Source organism: Prunus mume, linkage group LG1 (genome assembly GCF_029339155.1).
Source record: "Prunus mume cultivar Tortuosa linkage group LG1, ASM2933915v1, whole genome shotgun sequence".
Lineage (NCBI taxonomy): Eukaryota > Viridiplantae > Streptophyta > Magnoliopsida > Rosales > Rosaceae > Prunus > Prunus mume.
This window is the reverse complement of record NC_142698.1, coordinates 23240069-23254539: the sequence shown is the minus strand read 5'-3', so window position 1 is coordinate 23254539 and position 14471 is coordinate 23240069. Positions and strand designations below refer to the sequence as shown.

The window sequence follows — 14471 nt, the reverse complement described above, 5'->3', positions numbered from 1 at the left end:
TTTTTTTTTTTTTGGTCGGAAAATATAATATATACAAATTTAGTAGTAGTGTCTAGTGTTACGGTTAAGCTCGTTTGTTGTTATTTGTTGTTTACGTTTTGGCTGCTTTCCTCAGCAATTAAATTCTTCAGTTTCAGACTTCAGTCTTTGTTTTCTGCACAAATTACTATCATGCCAAAGACAACGAAATTGACAACAAAAAAACAAAAGAAAAAAGAAAATGCAGATTATTATTATGCATGCAATTCCATCACTCAATGAATTATGGGTTTGGTTATAAATAAATAAATAAATATTTTGGGTTTGACTAAAGATACTTATTAGTTTAATGCAGGATGGTCTTGTTGTGACAAAAGAATGAGAGGAATGAGTTGTACCTTACACATTAAAGTTTGAATCCTAAAGAATAAAAAAATAACTTGACTTTGTTTAATACTTATGATTTATGAGTGATTATCGGTTTCTGAAATTTGAAAGTTTTCTTTTTTTTTACCAAAACACATTTTCTTGGTTTTCATGTAGCAGAAGACTAAAAGATATATGCTCTTGTTGTGTGGCTGTCAACACAAGCTTGTTAAAGGAGAAGCTCACTGTAGTTGAGGACCCTTGACTGGGCTTCAATCATTTAGTTGTCCCTCAGGGTATCAGTATGGCTCATTGTGGCCGAAAAAGTAGTTGGTATTTCATTTCAACTTTCAATTTTCAAATTCCCTTATTGGTAGGCTAAACCTGCAGCTCTCCATTGCCAGTGGCAGCAAGCAGCAGCAGCTCCCTTCTTTTTGCTTCATCATGGCCCTGTGGGAACCGGTGCTTTTTAGTCAATGAAGTTTCCTGCTGCCGACTCAGAAGAGTTTTCAAAATTTTGAACCGCATTAAAGTTGGGATTGCAACTCACAGTATCTCAAGTCAATCACAACACTCTAGTATTGTTACGTGTTTTTTTTTTAATATGACAGTGCATGATTAATTTGAGATACAATTTGTGCATCCCACATACATACAAGTTTTTCTCCACATTCACACATACATCAATACCATTTATGTTCACTTTCAAAAGATTGGAAAGTGAAACCTACCCTAGTACCCAATTTCGGTTCATCTTTGGGAACTTTTAATAAGCTCAACCATAATGGTATCTGGTGGGTTATGTATTGATGTCATTCTGAGGTTGAGGATGATGAGGCTGAGCTAAGATAAGAAATGACCAAATGCTCAAGCTAATGAGACAGAGGATTCCCCCCACCCCCTTCAATAATATACTAATGAGCTGTGTGTACTGGCTGGGTAGAGTGTACAATTTTGATGGAAGAGTTGGACTGGAGAGAGAGAGAGAAAGCTTGATCCAACCACTCCTACACCTTTTTTATTTTATTGCCAACTACCCTCAACCTACCATTATTAGATTTAGATCTGCTGCATCATCTGCATGCTCATCTAGATCCCATGCCAAGTATAAAAATTCCAAAAAATTATTGATCTCACATGAAAAAGGGCACTTTACCTTCTCAAAATTGGAACTTAAATAAGAGTGAGCAAATAACTTATATTCTCAAGTTTACATTGTAATCACATTGTATATATTCGGAAGTTTTTTTTTTTTTTTGGTCCTTTTTTTCGCTTCACTTTTGGTCAGTCAAAACTTCAAATGGATTATATTCAAAAAAAACATGATTAAATTGTACCTGCATGGCTTAAATCCTCCAAGGCAAGCTAACCCTGCAACTACTAGATAATCCCAAAATAAGAAATCCATGAATGAGAAGTTCTAACCGTTCTTCTCATCATGATGCCTCAGTATAAGCTTTTCTCAAAAGTTTCATGATTAAACATCCATGTCATTCATGGGTTAGCTGAGGAGAAGAGTTTTCTAGATGGATCTATCTCCTAAAATATTGTCTACAACAACTACTTCAGTTAGTAAAGAGGTAAAAACAGCATGACTTTGGATAGCTACATTAAATAGTGTGACCCTGAACCTGATATATGCTCCAATTTGTATTTATTATGTTGGTGCAAGTTGGTTTTACATGGAATATTCAAAGGTGTTTTATGATGTACTAAAACACAACAGAATAGACAAGGCCACATGAATATTTAGTTTAATATTAATTTGTTCATCAGATCAACAGAATAGAGAACCCCATTAATGTTCTAAAAGCTAATCATGTACAATTAATGTAAATCGTATATATTATCTTGAAGCTCTCAACTTGGAAAATGATTGATCGTGAAAGATGGGAGAGAGCCAGAACAGAAAAACTTCCATGAAACAGGAATAACACTGTTTTGTTATTGCCGACCAATCACACTATATCAAGTGGAAACATTATTACGAGGGGGAGAGGTGAGAGTTGTTGAGCATGCAATCAATGAGAAGCTCCAGATCTCAAAAGATGCCATGCCATGACACACAGTAGTGGCAAATACTGTAATTCTCAGGAGGCCCATGACTGAGAGAGTGAGAGCTTACTTACTAATAAGTGGGTTGTGACAATTGGCAACATGTGGCCCCAAACATTTGAGATAGATATACAACTTTACCCAACATTTGAAAGAGAGAGAGAGAGAAAGAAAAGGGTATTGGGAGATTCATTCACTATAACATAATAAGATAGTGGATTTGAATTTTACCAAAATTAGAAAAGAAATTATGCAAGAGAAGAAAACCATGAAATTAATTAAGTATTTCTAATTGCTGGTTGTAATTCTGATTTTTTCTGAAGCCACATGGAGGGGCCCTTGTAATTTAATATAAATATGAGATCTTTGTTTCCACTTTACAGCATCATTATTCTAATCAAGGACATGATCCATAAATTAGGTAGTGTAGGACCTTTTGGCTTTGTTTATATTTGTATGAGGAGCATTGGTTGGTAGCATGAAACTTACAAGGATGAAGAAATGATAATGGGTAGTTATTTTATTTCCAAAAAGAAAAAAACAGAACAATGGGTTGCATTGGACTTGCAAATACTCATTGGCAACTCAGTTATTTCTTATTTAATTTTCTGATCTCTTTTCTTTTTTTTTCTTTCTTTTTTTAGGTCAAGATTTTCTGATCTATATTGAACAAACAGATGGGTACAATGGGTCCCCATGGGCCATGGTAATGAATTGATCATGACCTATCAAAGGGGGTGAAGGAAAATACTAACTTCTTTTTTTTGAAGCTGTTTGACATCCTGTCTCCTCCTTTTTTAGTCTTCCCTCCTAACAATAGAAGACCGAGCTAGCTAGCTCTAATCGGAAAAGAAGAGAGTATTGATACGTAATATGTGTGTTTGTGCACATTTCTAATTCGGAATTAGAGAATATTGATCCGTTTAGATCAATTACGATTTTACAAGAGAGTATTAACCTATACGTCCATCCAATTCCATCATATTTATGTCAACCTTCCCGAACTTGGAAATTCTTATGAATGACTTGTTACAGTTACATCATACGTATTAATAATAATTTCCAAGTTTGAGAAGAGAGACATAAACACACAAATGATGGAATTGGATGGACCTATAAGGAAAATACGATCTGAATCAATATGGATCAGAAACTCACTTTGATCAATATAGAAGACGGAACAACAAAGCCCTAATTAAATCCCTACTTTCGTTTTCTGAATTCAGTCATGCTTCAAATAGGTGTCCACGATAATGGCCCAATGGGCCAGAGGCCGTTGACAGAAAATTTGGGAATGTGGCAAACTTGATATGTAAAGCAACTGCGCTGAGAAAGTAGGAAACAGAATAGCAAGTAACAAGCGAGCAAAGTGTGCATCACTACAAACAGTAAGAATGAAAAGTAATTTCAGTATGCTTTGTTACAGTTTCCCTAAACAAGTCTCCAACTAAAACGCATCCAGAAATTTAAAGGACAACAAGAAAAATATCTTTAGAAAATAAAACCATTTCATGGCTCAGCATCATACATCACCGCATTAACTTGGAATGTCCTAACAGACAACCCCTCCATTGGACTATATAATCGTTCAAAGAAACTAATCTCCAGATGCGGCTTTCGTGATAATGACCTTCAGCAACCTGAGCAACGGCATTATCATATGAGCTTCAAGCACCGATCATTTGTAGAATTCAAAGTCAGTGTCGGGCTTCTTCACATTGATTTGGTAACCCTTCTCAAAGTCCTTCGGGAGTATGACGTACCGGTTCTTGCGAACTGCATGCATTCCTGCTTCTTGACATATAGCTGAAATCTGTACGTACCCATCCAGTTGTAACCGTTAGTATATGATCAATTTTAATATTTAAAGAAATTAAAATATGAGACCACCAGCAAAGCCTCAGTATCTTTAAAGCTGCAGACAGAAAATATATGATAGATGAAGGCAGAAATGACAAAATTCAAATCCGTTGGAACAAATTGTATGGTGATCCCCTATCCGTTCCCAGTTAGCAACCATAAATAGTTTCTAAATCCAACCAATTGACAATGTTGCCATCTCCAATCCTGGCATATGGATTCATCCCATATAAAACACCTATCAGCCTAATGCCATGAATGTTCTAAATAAGATGTCATGATTCACCAAGAACTTCAGACAAAGACAAAACAGCACTGGATTTGCATTTGTAAAGATATTTTAACACTTATGACCCCACCCCCCAAAAATAAATTAAACATTTAAAATTAAAGCATAGAGAAGAAGTAAACATAACAGTAAAAAGATTTAACTTATGGTAGCAGAACTGAAACAAAATTCATGTCTCACCTCAGCAGCACTGATTTTATCTGGCCGAGATACATAATCTTCCAAGTCCACCTCATCACCCAGGTTCATTTTAGCAGTGCAAACCTGCAGTACAAGCAGCGAAGTTGACATTAAATTACTTGCAACAGCTCGCTAAAAGTCGACAAGAATAAGACATCATGATTACAAGAGAAAAGATTTTTTATTTTTTTATTTTTTAAACAAAGCTCATGTAAAAAACATATAATAACTAAACACTCTAGGAGGTAGACACAGGATAAACTCAGATAGAGTGTGCTTTGGGGTGCCCAACCACTGTGCTGTCCACAACTGAAGATATAGGGAGCTGATGGCAGGTTTTGTCAACAAGGAGCATGCGGGGAAGTAACAAATCCATTAACACGGATGACAGAGCATGGACAGAGGAAGTTATAAATCTTATGATGACGAGAATGAAGGAATACCTCACAGCTTACAAATATCATTTTACCAAAACTAAATGATTCATTGAAAGATGCTTTCTGAATGTTACTTACCTGAAAAACAAGTCTTTTCTGCCTCCTATCAGGCAAAGGAAATTCAATCTTCCTATCAAGCCTTCCAGGACGAAGAAGTGCAGGATCCAATGTGTCTGCTCGATTAGTCGCCATTATGACCTTAACATTTACCGTCTGGTCGAAACCATCCATCTGCAAAAAATATGACTCCCAACTCAACTAAGATAAATGGCAACAAATAAAGGAATGTATTGCAGGGTTTCTCTTTTTTCATTTACAGAAATATTTCTCACACCCTAAATCGATGCATTACAGGTCCGAAGTTCTGGTTGAACTACGGTTTTAGTTCACCCAATAAGATCAAAATATGCATTCCTACCTGATTGAGGAGCTCCATAAGGATTCTCTGTACTTCTCTGTCAGCTCCAGTTTGAGCATCAAACCTAGCGGTAGCAATAGCATCCACCTCGTCAATAAAAATGATTGCAGGTGCATTCTCCTTGGCAAGACGGAAAACATCACGAACCATTCGTGGACCCTTGATATACAAAACGAAAATAAGAATAAGTGATCATAATGTTTCTAAAGTCAGTCAATAAATCTAAACCCAGAGAGTCAGGCAACAGGAAACCACCAAAACCCGAAAAAATAAATACTTGCAATCCACTTGCAACACTAGCTAGCCTCACCGAATTTGTTATTCCAAAAAATAATAGGATATGTGGAACGTAATAAATAAAATTACGTACAAAAGATAAAAGAAATGAATCTAACTGAAAATCTCACCTCACCCAAATACTTCTGAACAAATTCTGAACCAACAACTCTAATGAAGGCAGCAGTTGTATGATTAGCAACAGCCTTTGCTAACATGGTTTTACCAGTTCCAGGTGGACCATAGAGCAATACGCCACGTGGAGGGTCTATTCCAATCTGTTTGTATAACTCATGGTGAGTAAGTGGCAGTTCTACTGCTTCACGGATTTCTTGCTTCTGAATATCGCATCCTCCAATATCCTAACACACCAACACAAATTAAAGACGATAAGGCATTGACATCATTAAATGATGAAAAGATCCAACCTACCTACGGCTTTTTAGCTCAGAGGAGGGAAATGCCAAACAGATTAGTCAAATGTATAAAAACTTCACCAAACAGCCAATTTGACTCTGCATTTGGTACAGAAAAACCCATAGCAACTTGCTTCTATTACATGGAGACAACTTAGATCGGTTTAGTTCGTTCTTAGAGAATTGGGATCTCAACCGAACCATAGTACTAGTCTACTACTTAATTATATGAACCAAGCCAACCCACATTATTCCAGCTCAGTACTGCATTTCTTTGATTCTTTTTCCTTTTCTACATAATTCTCTTTTAATCAAATACTAACGTAGGTATGACTATCAAATACAATATAAGTAACACAAATGTGTGATGCGCCAGTCTGACGACCATGCTCTTCAAACTATTATATTAGTGTTGTTCTTGGATAAATTCAATTATTGGATGCCCAATTGTGAATTTAAGAAAATAGTTGTAACAGGCAATATACATCAACCATTAAACATCGAAATCAGGGTGGGGTTGGGCCAATACTTGAAGTTACATGTCCCAATGATAAAATTACATAAAATTCGTTTAAAAATCTATGCATATTACATTTCATAGCATTCCGGTTGGGTTGGATTGACTAACAAACCCCTAAAACCAAGAACTAAACCAAATTGGTTGATCCTGAGAAACAAGCAGTAGCCCTAACTAGCTTAGACAACAATAATTACCGCTTCTTTCCAATAAAGGAATAATAAATTAGAACAGAAAAATAAACGTGTTTCCAAGTTAGAAGCTTGATAACCGTCAAATAGGATCATTCATATAATATGCAGTCCAGCTCAATATAAGAAACCTAGAAATCAGAAATTCACAAGTGGGGAAAAGAACCACTATCGAATTTTACTTTAAAACACTCTCTAAATCCTAAATATCCATAATTAGGGATGTAAAGGCAATAGTAGTTGAGCATAATGTCCATACATATAGTTAGCTCTCAATCTTAAAACTTGAGCAACAGGTAAAATTTTGGGCTAAACTCCATTTCTCCTAACATCAAGACCATTGAACAAAGATAATTAAATTCTCAAAACACTCATATGACTCTAGTAAGACAAGTTTTTCAGAATGGTTCAATTTATAGCCACGCTTCTCCTCAAGAAGCACATGGCACTCAACACCGTTAAATTCCTCAAACCCAAAACCCTACCAGCAGTCTATTAACTCCAATTGACCGTTTCTTGAAAGATGGCGAAACACATGAAAAACCCTAAATTTCATAACCCTACTCAAATTAATTGAGCGTAACTTACAGAATAGGTGACGTCGGGCTTCTCAGACTGGCTGAGGAGCGAAATGCTGGAGTCGGCCTCCGGAGGCAGAACGTCGACAAGGGCATTGGAGTGGCGATGCAAGGCGACCGAAGCAGAAGGCTTGAGAAGCTCCCGATTAATGGTGCTGAGAATCCTAACATAGTAATTGGAGCCAGTGGTGGAGCCCACAATCCCATTGTTCTGATCGACCATCTCCATAAACTGGCCGATGACGAGGGGCACCGACTGGATCCTCTTGACCTCTTCTTGGGCACGAAGGAGCTCGCGCTTCAGGTTCTTCTGCTCATCCTTGACATACTCCTCCTGGATGTCGATGAACTCGAGTTGCCGCTGAAGGGATTTGAGGCGGCTGTAGAGATCGTCCTCGTCGGAGGCCTGGTGCTGCTCCGACGAAGCCTGGAGGTCCGATCTAATGGAGGGGAACGAAGCCGGTGGCTCCGGTAAGGGTTTCGGGTCCAACACCATGGCGGAGCCTGCCATTGTTGCTCTGAGAGTTAGGTCGCTTTGCTTCGATTCTTTTTCGTTCGCTCAGGTGAAGAAGACGAGCGAGGAGAGATAGAGTGGAGCTCACGAAAGTTCAATTCCGACTGGGCTAAATATGGTTGTGGTGATTTATGTAGCTGCCAGTTTTACGAAAACGACGTCGTGTTGCTTTGTTGCGTCACCGCCCCTTCACTTAAATTTGGGCAAGGAAATCCAAATCCAAATCAGACAGTAATTTGAAATGCAAAAAATTGGGCTCTTAAACGAACCCAAATTGTTTTAAGATATGGACATATCAAATGCCTTGTGGCCTGGCCCATTTGTTAAAAACCTTTTAAACACCTCTTTAAATATAAAATTCAAAGCCCATCTTATCATAGTCACATAATGTTGTTTGGAAGCAAATGCATCCGGCTTTATGATGATGCTTTGGGTTGATGGGGGGTGGGTTCAAACCAGGGGTGGGGGAAGAGAGAGAGAGAGATACTTGGTGGTGATGGTGGGGGGAGGAGGAGGAGTTGGTGGCAGTTGTGGTGGGAGGGGAGAGGGCTTGGCTATGTCGGTGGGGGCAGTGCGGTTTCTCCTTAGAACTAGAATTATTTTACGGTGCGGTTCGGTTTTTGCCAAAATGAAAAACCAATGGTGTAGTAACCGCACCGATTTTTGGTTTTGAACCGATTTTGTTTTATTTATGTTATTTCAAAAAAAACACATAGAAGATAGAAATAAAATAAATAAGTCGGAGAGGGAAGAGAGGAGAAGAAGAGAAGAGAAGGGGAAATATAAAGAGGGAGAGTAAAAAGTAAATAAAAAATGGTGTGTGGGATTTGAAATTCTGTTGTATGAGATGTTTTAAAAAAATTTATTATATATATACACAACTAGTCTAATTTAGGTTTTTGGAGATGCGAAACTAGTCCGATTCGGTTTATTTTATTTTATATTTATATACTTTTGTTGATTTTTTAATAAGGAAACTGATTTTCCCACTTCTATTTTGTTCACTTACACTCTCTTTATTAGAAATTGTATAATCTCACTCATCTTTTGTCCACTTACACTCTCTTTTTACTAGTTTTTCTAATCTAGTTCGTTTCGATTTTCTGGTTTCGATGTCTACCCTTAATTAGCTAGACAAATTATAATGAGACGGGTAGGAGGTGGACGAGTTGATGCCATAGGTGTTGGGGAAAAGACAGCCTTGCCCCATGACCATTCACTAATCCTACCATATATTAAAAATAGGGGGTGTGACGGTAACATGAAACATTTGAGCTATGATTGTAATTATATCAAACCTCAGGAGGTCTACATTTGAAAATGAAGAAGAATAATAAAAAATATGGAGTTTCATTAAAACAATCAAAATGGGGGCTGAAATTATAAAAAAACCCAACACCCAAAACACTTTATAAACACACCCAAAATCCATCATTACACACACTCAAAACCCATTTATAAACACACCCAAAAAATATACAATTGTTGATTTTGTGGTTGATTTTGGGTGTGTTTCTATGTTTAAATAGTGTTTGAGTTTTTTTATAAATACATATCTAGATTTGGTTTATTTATAAATTTGTATAAAAAATAACCCCAAAATGAAGGATACGAGTCAAACAAATACATAATGAGATGTGAAGACAATAGATTCGTACTCATTCATGAAGAATTTCATCATGATGTACAGTACACATTTCAAGACTCACATCCACATCAGGCACAGAGTCACATTGGGACCAATGTGGTCCCGAGTCCCCACTCAAATTTGTTTTTATATTTTAAAAATATTATATTATTATGTATTTCTGTGTATTTATTATTTCAAATACTTTACGTTTTTACATTCTCCCAACATCAATTGGATAACCAATATGAATATGGTATTTTTATAGATTGTTCACCCACTTAAATCATTAAGTTGTAAGTTTTATTATTGTGTAAAATGACCATCAAACTTAATACTTAGTGTTTAAAACAAACTCTTCTACATCCTATGTACTACGAAGAGACCTTGTTTTCTACAAAGAGAAAGGGCTCCTAATCAAGAAGTCCAAGTCAATTTGGGTTTGATTGTTTGATTCAGTAGAGAAGGAACGAATGTCAAGGCAGCCATCACAGCAGGGAGGGAAGATCCTAATTACGGATGCCAATATTTGCAAGAACAGAAAGGCCTACATACATACCCTGTTTTGGATGCCAATCTCCTCCTTTTCCATTGCTTGATTGATATTCATGGAATTCTCTAAACCTGTAGCTTATTCATCCCATTGCATTGCATCACGTTATTTGCTTTGGCTTTTCACAAATGTCGTTGGGGAAGAGGTTTCCGAGCACCAAGCCATGCAAGATGGTTGTTATGAAAAGAGCAATGACCAATTGTAAATTTTGTTACCACATTTGTGACTTCATTTCACTTCATTGGAAAAGTATATACCCACCATGCCATAGAAAACCTATAGAACCAAATCTAACTCAATGTCGAAAAAATTATTCTGTACAAAACTACAAGAGATTCAAGAAATGAAAGTGATATCGTTAAATCAAATCTCCGTTAAAAGAACAATTAGCGATAACACCAAGCCAGTAAGTAGTAATGCAACTTAGTTCAGGTTATACTTGAGTTGAAGGAACAAGGCAATGAAGTAAGCAATCTGAACTGTAATCAAAGGAGCCTTCCCATGCCATGGAAGCTACACTTGGTGCTGCAACAAACAGAAAGAATACAGGATGGAGGTCCTTTGGGATTACTGTCTCATTAGTTGGAAGTCGCTGATAGAGCGTTACGAATAAAACTATGTAGTGCTGGTAAATAGAAAATATCTTTTATTTCTTATTTTTTTAGGTCCTTAGTTTCATATTGTACCCACATGTGGCCCTAACTAGTGAAAACCCACGTCTCCTCCGAGACTTGCAAACCCAATAGCAAAAAGTTTAATATAACTATTAAAATTACATTACCGCTTTTAACACAAACCTTAAAATTAGTCTTTTTCACCCCTCTTTTCATGGTATATGCAATAGAAATTACCACTCCTCTTAGAACTAGGTTTTTGAGTTTTTCTCTAAACTTCATACTATATTTCTCTCCATTTATGGTTTTTCTTAGGGTCCGTTTCATAACAATTTTAATTTTAGTTTATATTTTTTGTGCTAGAGTATAGAACAAAATGAGAGTGAGGATGAGATTGAGATAGAGGATAAGAGGAAGGATGAGAGGGAGGAGTAACAAAAGTGAAAACAATTTCAAATAGATTTTAGTTTTTTTTTTTCACTTTTATTACTCCTCCCTCCCATTCTCCTCTCTCATCTTCCCTCTCAATTCCATCTTTACTATCATTCTCATCCCTCATTCTCCCTATTTTTTCCTATGTACTTTAACAAAAAATGAAAACCAAAAACTAAAATTGAAATTGGTTATCAAACAGGCCCTAGTTCATGAAATTGTGTCTTTTTTTTCTTCTTTCCATTGAGTTTTATAGGGGGAAAAGCTTTAAAGATATTTGCTAAGTCGCTACTCAACTGCAAGTATGTATTTGTCTATTTCTTGCAATTTCCTTGGTTAGTATGTATTTGTCTATCCCTTTGTCGATACATTATGATTGCAACCAATAAGTAATATAATTCTTGATATATGTGATGTATATTCTATTTTTTGTATGTATTATGAATTCGAATGATTTATTGTTTATAATTTATAAGAGGCCTCCATCCACATGAAATATATGTTTCTTCGTTGACTAACTTCTTGTTTTATCCATATTAACATAATGACCCTTTCAATGAATAAATTCGTTATTAATATCAATTGTTTTATCTTTTCATTCATGAACTTGCATACTTCAACATATCAAGGGATACAATCAAACCAAAATAAGCTTCTCCTCACATTCATCCATGCACTTACACATTTCCCTCATCAAAATCAAAATAATAATTTAATTACACACCAGCACTAATAACTTGGTAGACCTTGTGTTGACTAGAAATATAATTTAAGCAATGCTTCCAATCATATAATATATATATATACATGAACATTACAATTTGAGCAAGGGTCCAAAATTAAGAAGAAAACAATAATTAACACCAACACAAAAGTCCAAAGACAACAGCAAAACCCTAAATAATTAAGAGATTGAAAACCTTCTCCTTCTAGGCTTGGTAATGTCCACACCCTCATCCATAATATTCGATGTGTCGTCCTTGGACCCTTGCTTAAACGGATTGAACTTCCCCAATTTCTTCGACACCGACGAAAAGAACGTGCCCTTCCTGGGCCCACCACCTCCTTTCCCAGACGACGTCGTCGCGGCGCCTAAACTACCTTTTGCAGCAGGCCCACTTTTCTGCAAGTCCGAAATGTACATCTTCATCCTCAACAGCTCCGTTCTCAACGACTCGTTCTCCCTCGCCAACGACACGTCCTGCTGCACCTGACTCCTCGTCGTTACGGCGTCCTGCATCATCTCGTTTTCGTCCACCCCGCTCCTCAGCTTCAGCTGATCGTAATACAACGCATGCAGTACGATTTGCACGGGAAGCCGTTTGTTCTGCGAAGCGTGCACTCTCGCTTCGTACGACAACTTCAAGGCGTCCATTACACTGCACACCTTCTCCCTCTCTATCTCGTCAAGGTTCGGATGAGCCTGCAACATCATTAATTAATTAATCACAGTTAATTCAACAGTTTTAGGATTTTATTTAATTAACGAGATTAAAAGTGAATTAATTCGTAATTAGTGAACTACCTTCAAGTAAATATCAACGGCGCGATAGAGATCGTCGTCCACTTTACGGGCGCCTTTAGGTACGAGGTTGGCGATGCCATTGAACTTGGAGATGCTGAGATCAACACAAGTGGCGATCTCGCCTAGATACGCGTCGACAGTCTTCCCTACTCTGACCATGGCCGCCGAGCAAACCTCTCTGAAATCGCCGGCGTTGAAGACAGCGACGCTCTTCTCCTTCTCCACGAATCCGGAGATGATCTTCCTCACGCTCTCGAGATCGAAGAGCCTCTCGCCGTCGTAGGTGAACGACAGCACCAGGAGGTCGTCGACGGTCACGTGCTCCAATATCACCGAGATCCGCTTCTCCAGCTCGGTCTTGCACGCGCTCGAGGCCTTGACGAAGGTCGCAGATCTGAGAAGGCAGCAGAGGAAGTTTATCGGCAGCGCCGCTTTCTCGGACGGCAAGAGAGAAACGATCGCTTCCAGAAGCTCTAGTTGCCGGATTCGGAGAGCGGAGTCGTTCGAAACGGCCGAGTTCGCGCCGGTACCAGAGTGGTCTCGGACGAGATCTCGGAGCCATTTCTCGGCGTACGTTATGATCGCGCTGGCTACGATTAACGATTTCGCTCCGCGCAGCTTCATCGCAGTGATGAATCTGCCGAAGAATTCAACGTCTAAAATCGCCAATTCCTCTGTCCACCAATTCGTTGGCGTTCGACTTGGAAAACTCGCTTCAATTGAGGCCTAGAATGAACAATTAATCACATAATTAACCGAATTATCTCGAGAATTGAAGCAAATGATGATGAGTGATTGAAGCACACTTAAGCACCTTGGAAGTAGCAACATCCACGCATCTGTGAACGATCTTGAGGTCCTCGGCGATGGGGAGAAGCTCTTCGCACGACTTGAGCACGACAATGGCACCGGATAGGCTTGACAGAGCGACCTGCGTCAAGAAATCTTCGGTGCGGCCAGTGAGGTTGTTGTCGCAGTACTTATCGGTCATTTCCAGGTACTCTGCGGCGCAGCGCAAAGCGGCGACGTTTTGGACTGTGATTTCGAAGTTGACGCCGTAACAGAACTTGGCCGCCTTCTCGAACGTCTCGGGGCCTCCCGGAATGTCGGAGAGGTTGATTCTCGTAAGGTCTGGCTCTGTTGACTCTAAAACCAGCTTCCTTATGTGGTTGCTCTTCGCCACAAGCATGAACTGCAACAGAAATTAAGAGAGTTTCGTATAATTAATTAATCATAATCATGCATGCACACGAAATTGAGCGAAAATCACGTAAAAGCACAATATCAACACAGAAAACATAGAGGAGTGAGTTTGAGCATAGAAATTAGTACCTTGTGTAGAGAGAAATTGGCTTCTCCAACTTCAACCATAACATCTGAAGGGATTTCTTGAGAAAAAATCCTATACAAAAAGAAAGTATTAAAAACATAACGATGATGAAAAATTTGTTAATTATGCTCATATAGAGCGTTGAGTTGTTGTTGTACCATTGGCCAGTGCGCTCCATGGCAATGGAGAGTCTGCTGTTACCCTTGACAGAGGAAGCCATGGGAGGGGGATGAGGAGGGAGAGCTTGGTGTTGCTGTAGAGAGAGTTTATAAGGAAGAAATATAGGGTGTCTTATAAATAAGAAATAGTGTCAC

General features: G+C 38.1%; 2 protein-coding genes across 2 annotated transcripts; both read right to left on the bottom strand.

Annotated features, from left to right (window-relative positions):
- Positions 1-3747: 3747 nt before the first annotated feature.
- RPT3 (regulatory particle triple-A ATPase 3) lies at positions 3748-8194 on the bottom strand. Its single transcript, XM_008241525.2, has 6 exons — positions 7573-8194; positions 5992-6222; positions 5585-5743; positions 5245-5397; positions 4730-4813; positions 3748-4213 (listed from the first exon to the last, which is right to left on the bottom strand). Exons 1-6 carry the CDS (start codon positions 8071-8073, stop codon positions 4079-4081), a joined length of 1263 nt encoding a protein of 420 aa, XP_008239747.1. The 5' UTR covers positions 8074-8194; the 3' UTR covers positions 3748-4078.
- Positions 8195-11941: 3747 nt separating this feature from the next.
- Positions 11942-14471, bottom strand: RPT2 (Phototropic-responsive NPH3 family protein). The gene is made up of 5 exons (XM_089041644.1): positions 14316-14471; positions 14160-14229; positions 13642-14019; positions 12828-13553; positions 11942-12725 (listed from the first exon to the last, which is right to left on the bottom strand). The coding sequence occupies exons 1-5, from the start codon at positions 14375-14377 to the stop codon at positions 12207-12209; spliced, it is 1755 nt and encodes a 584-aa protein (XP_088897770.1). The 5' UTR covers positions 14378-14471; the 3' UTR covers positions 11942-12206.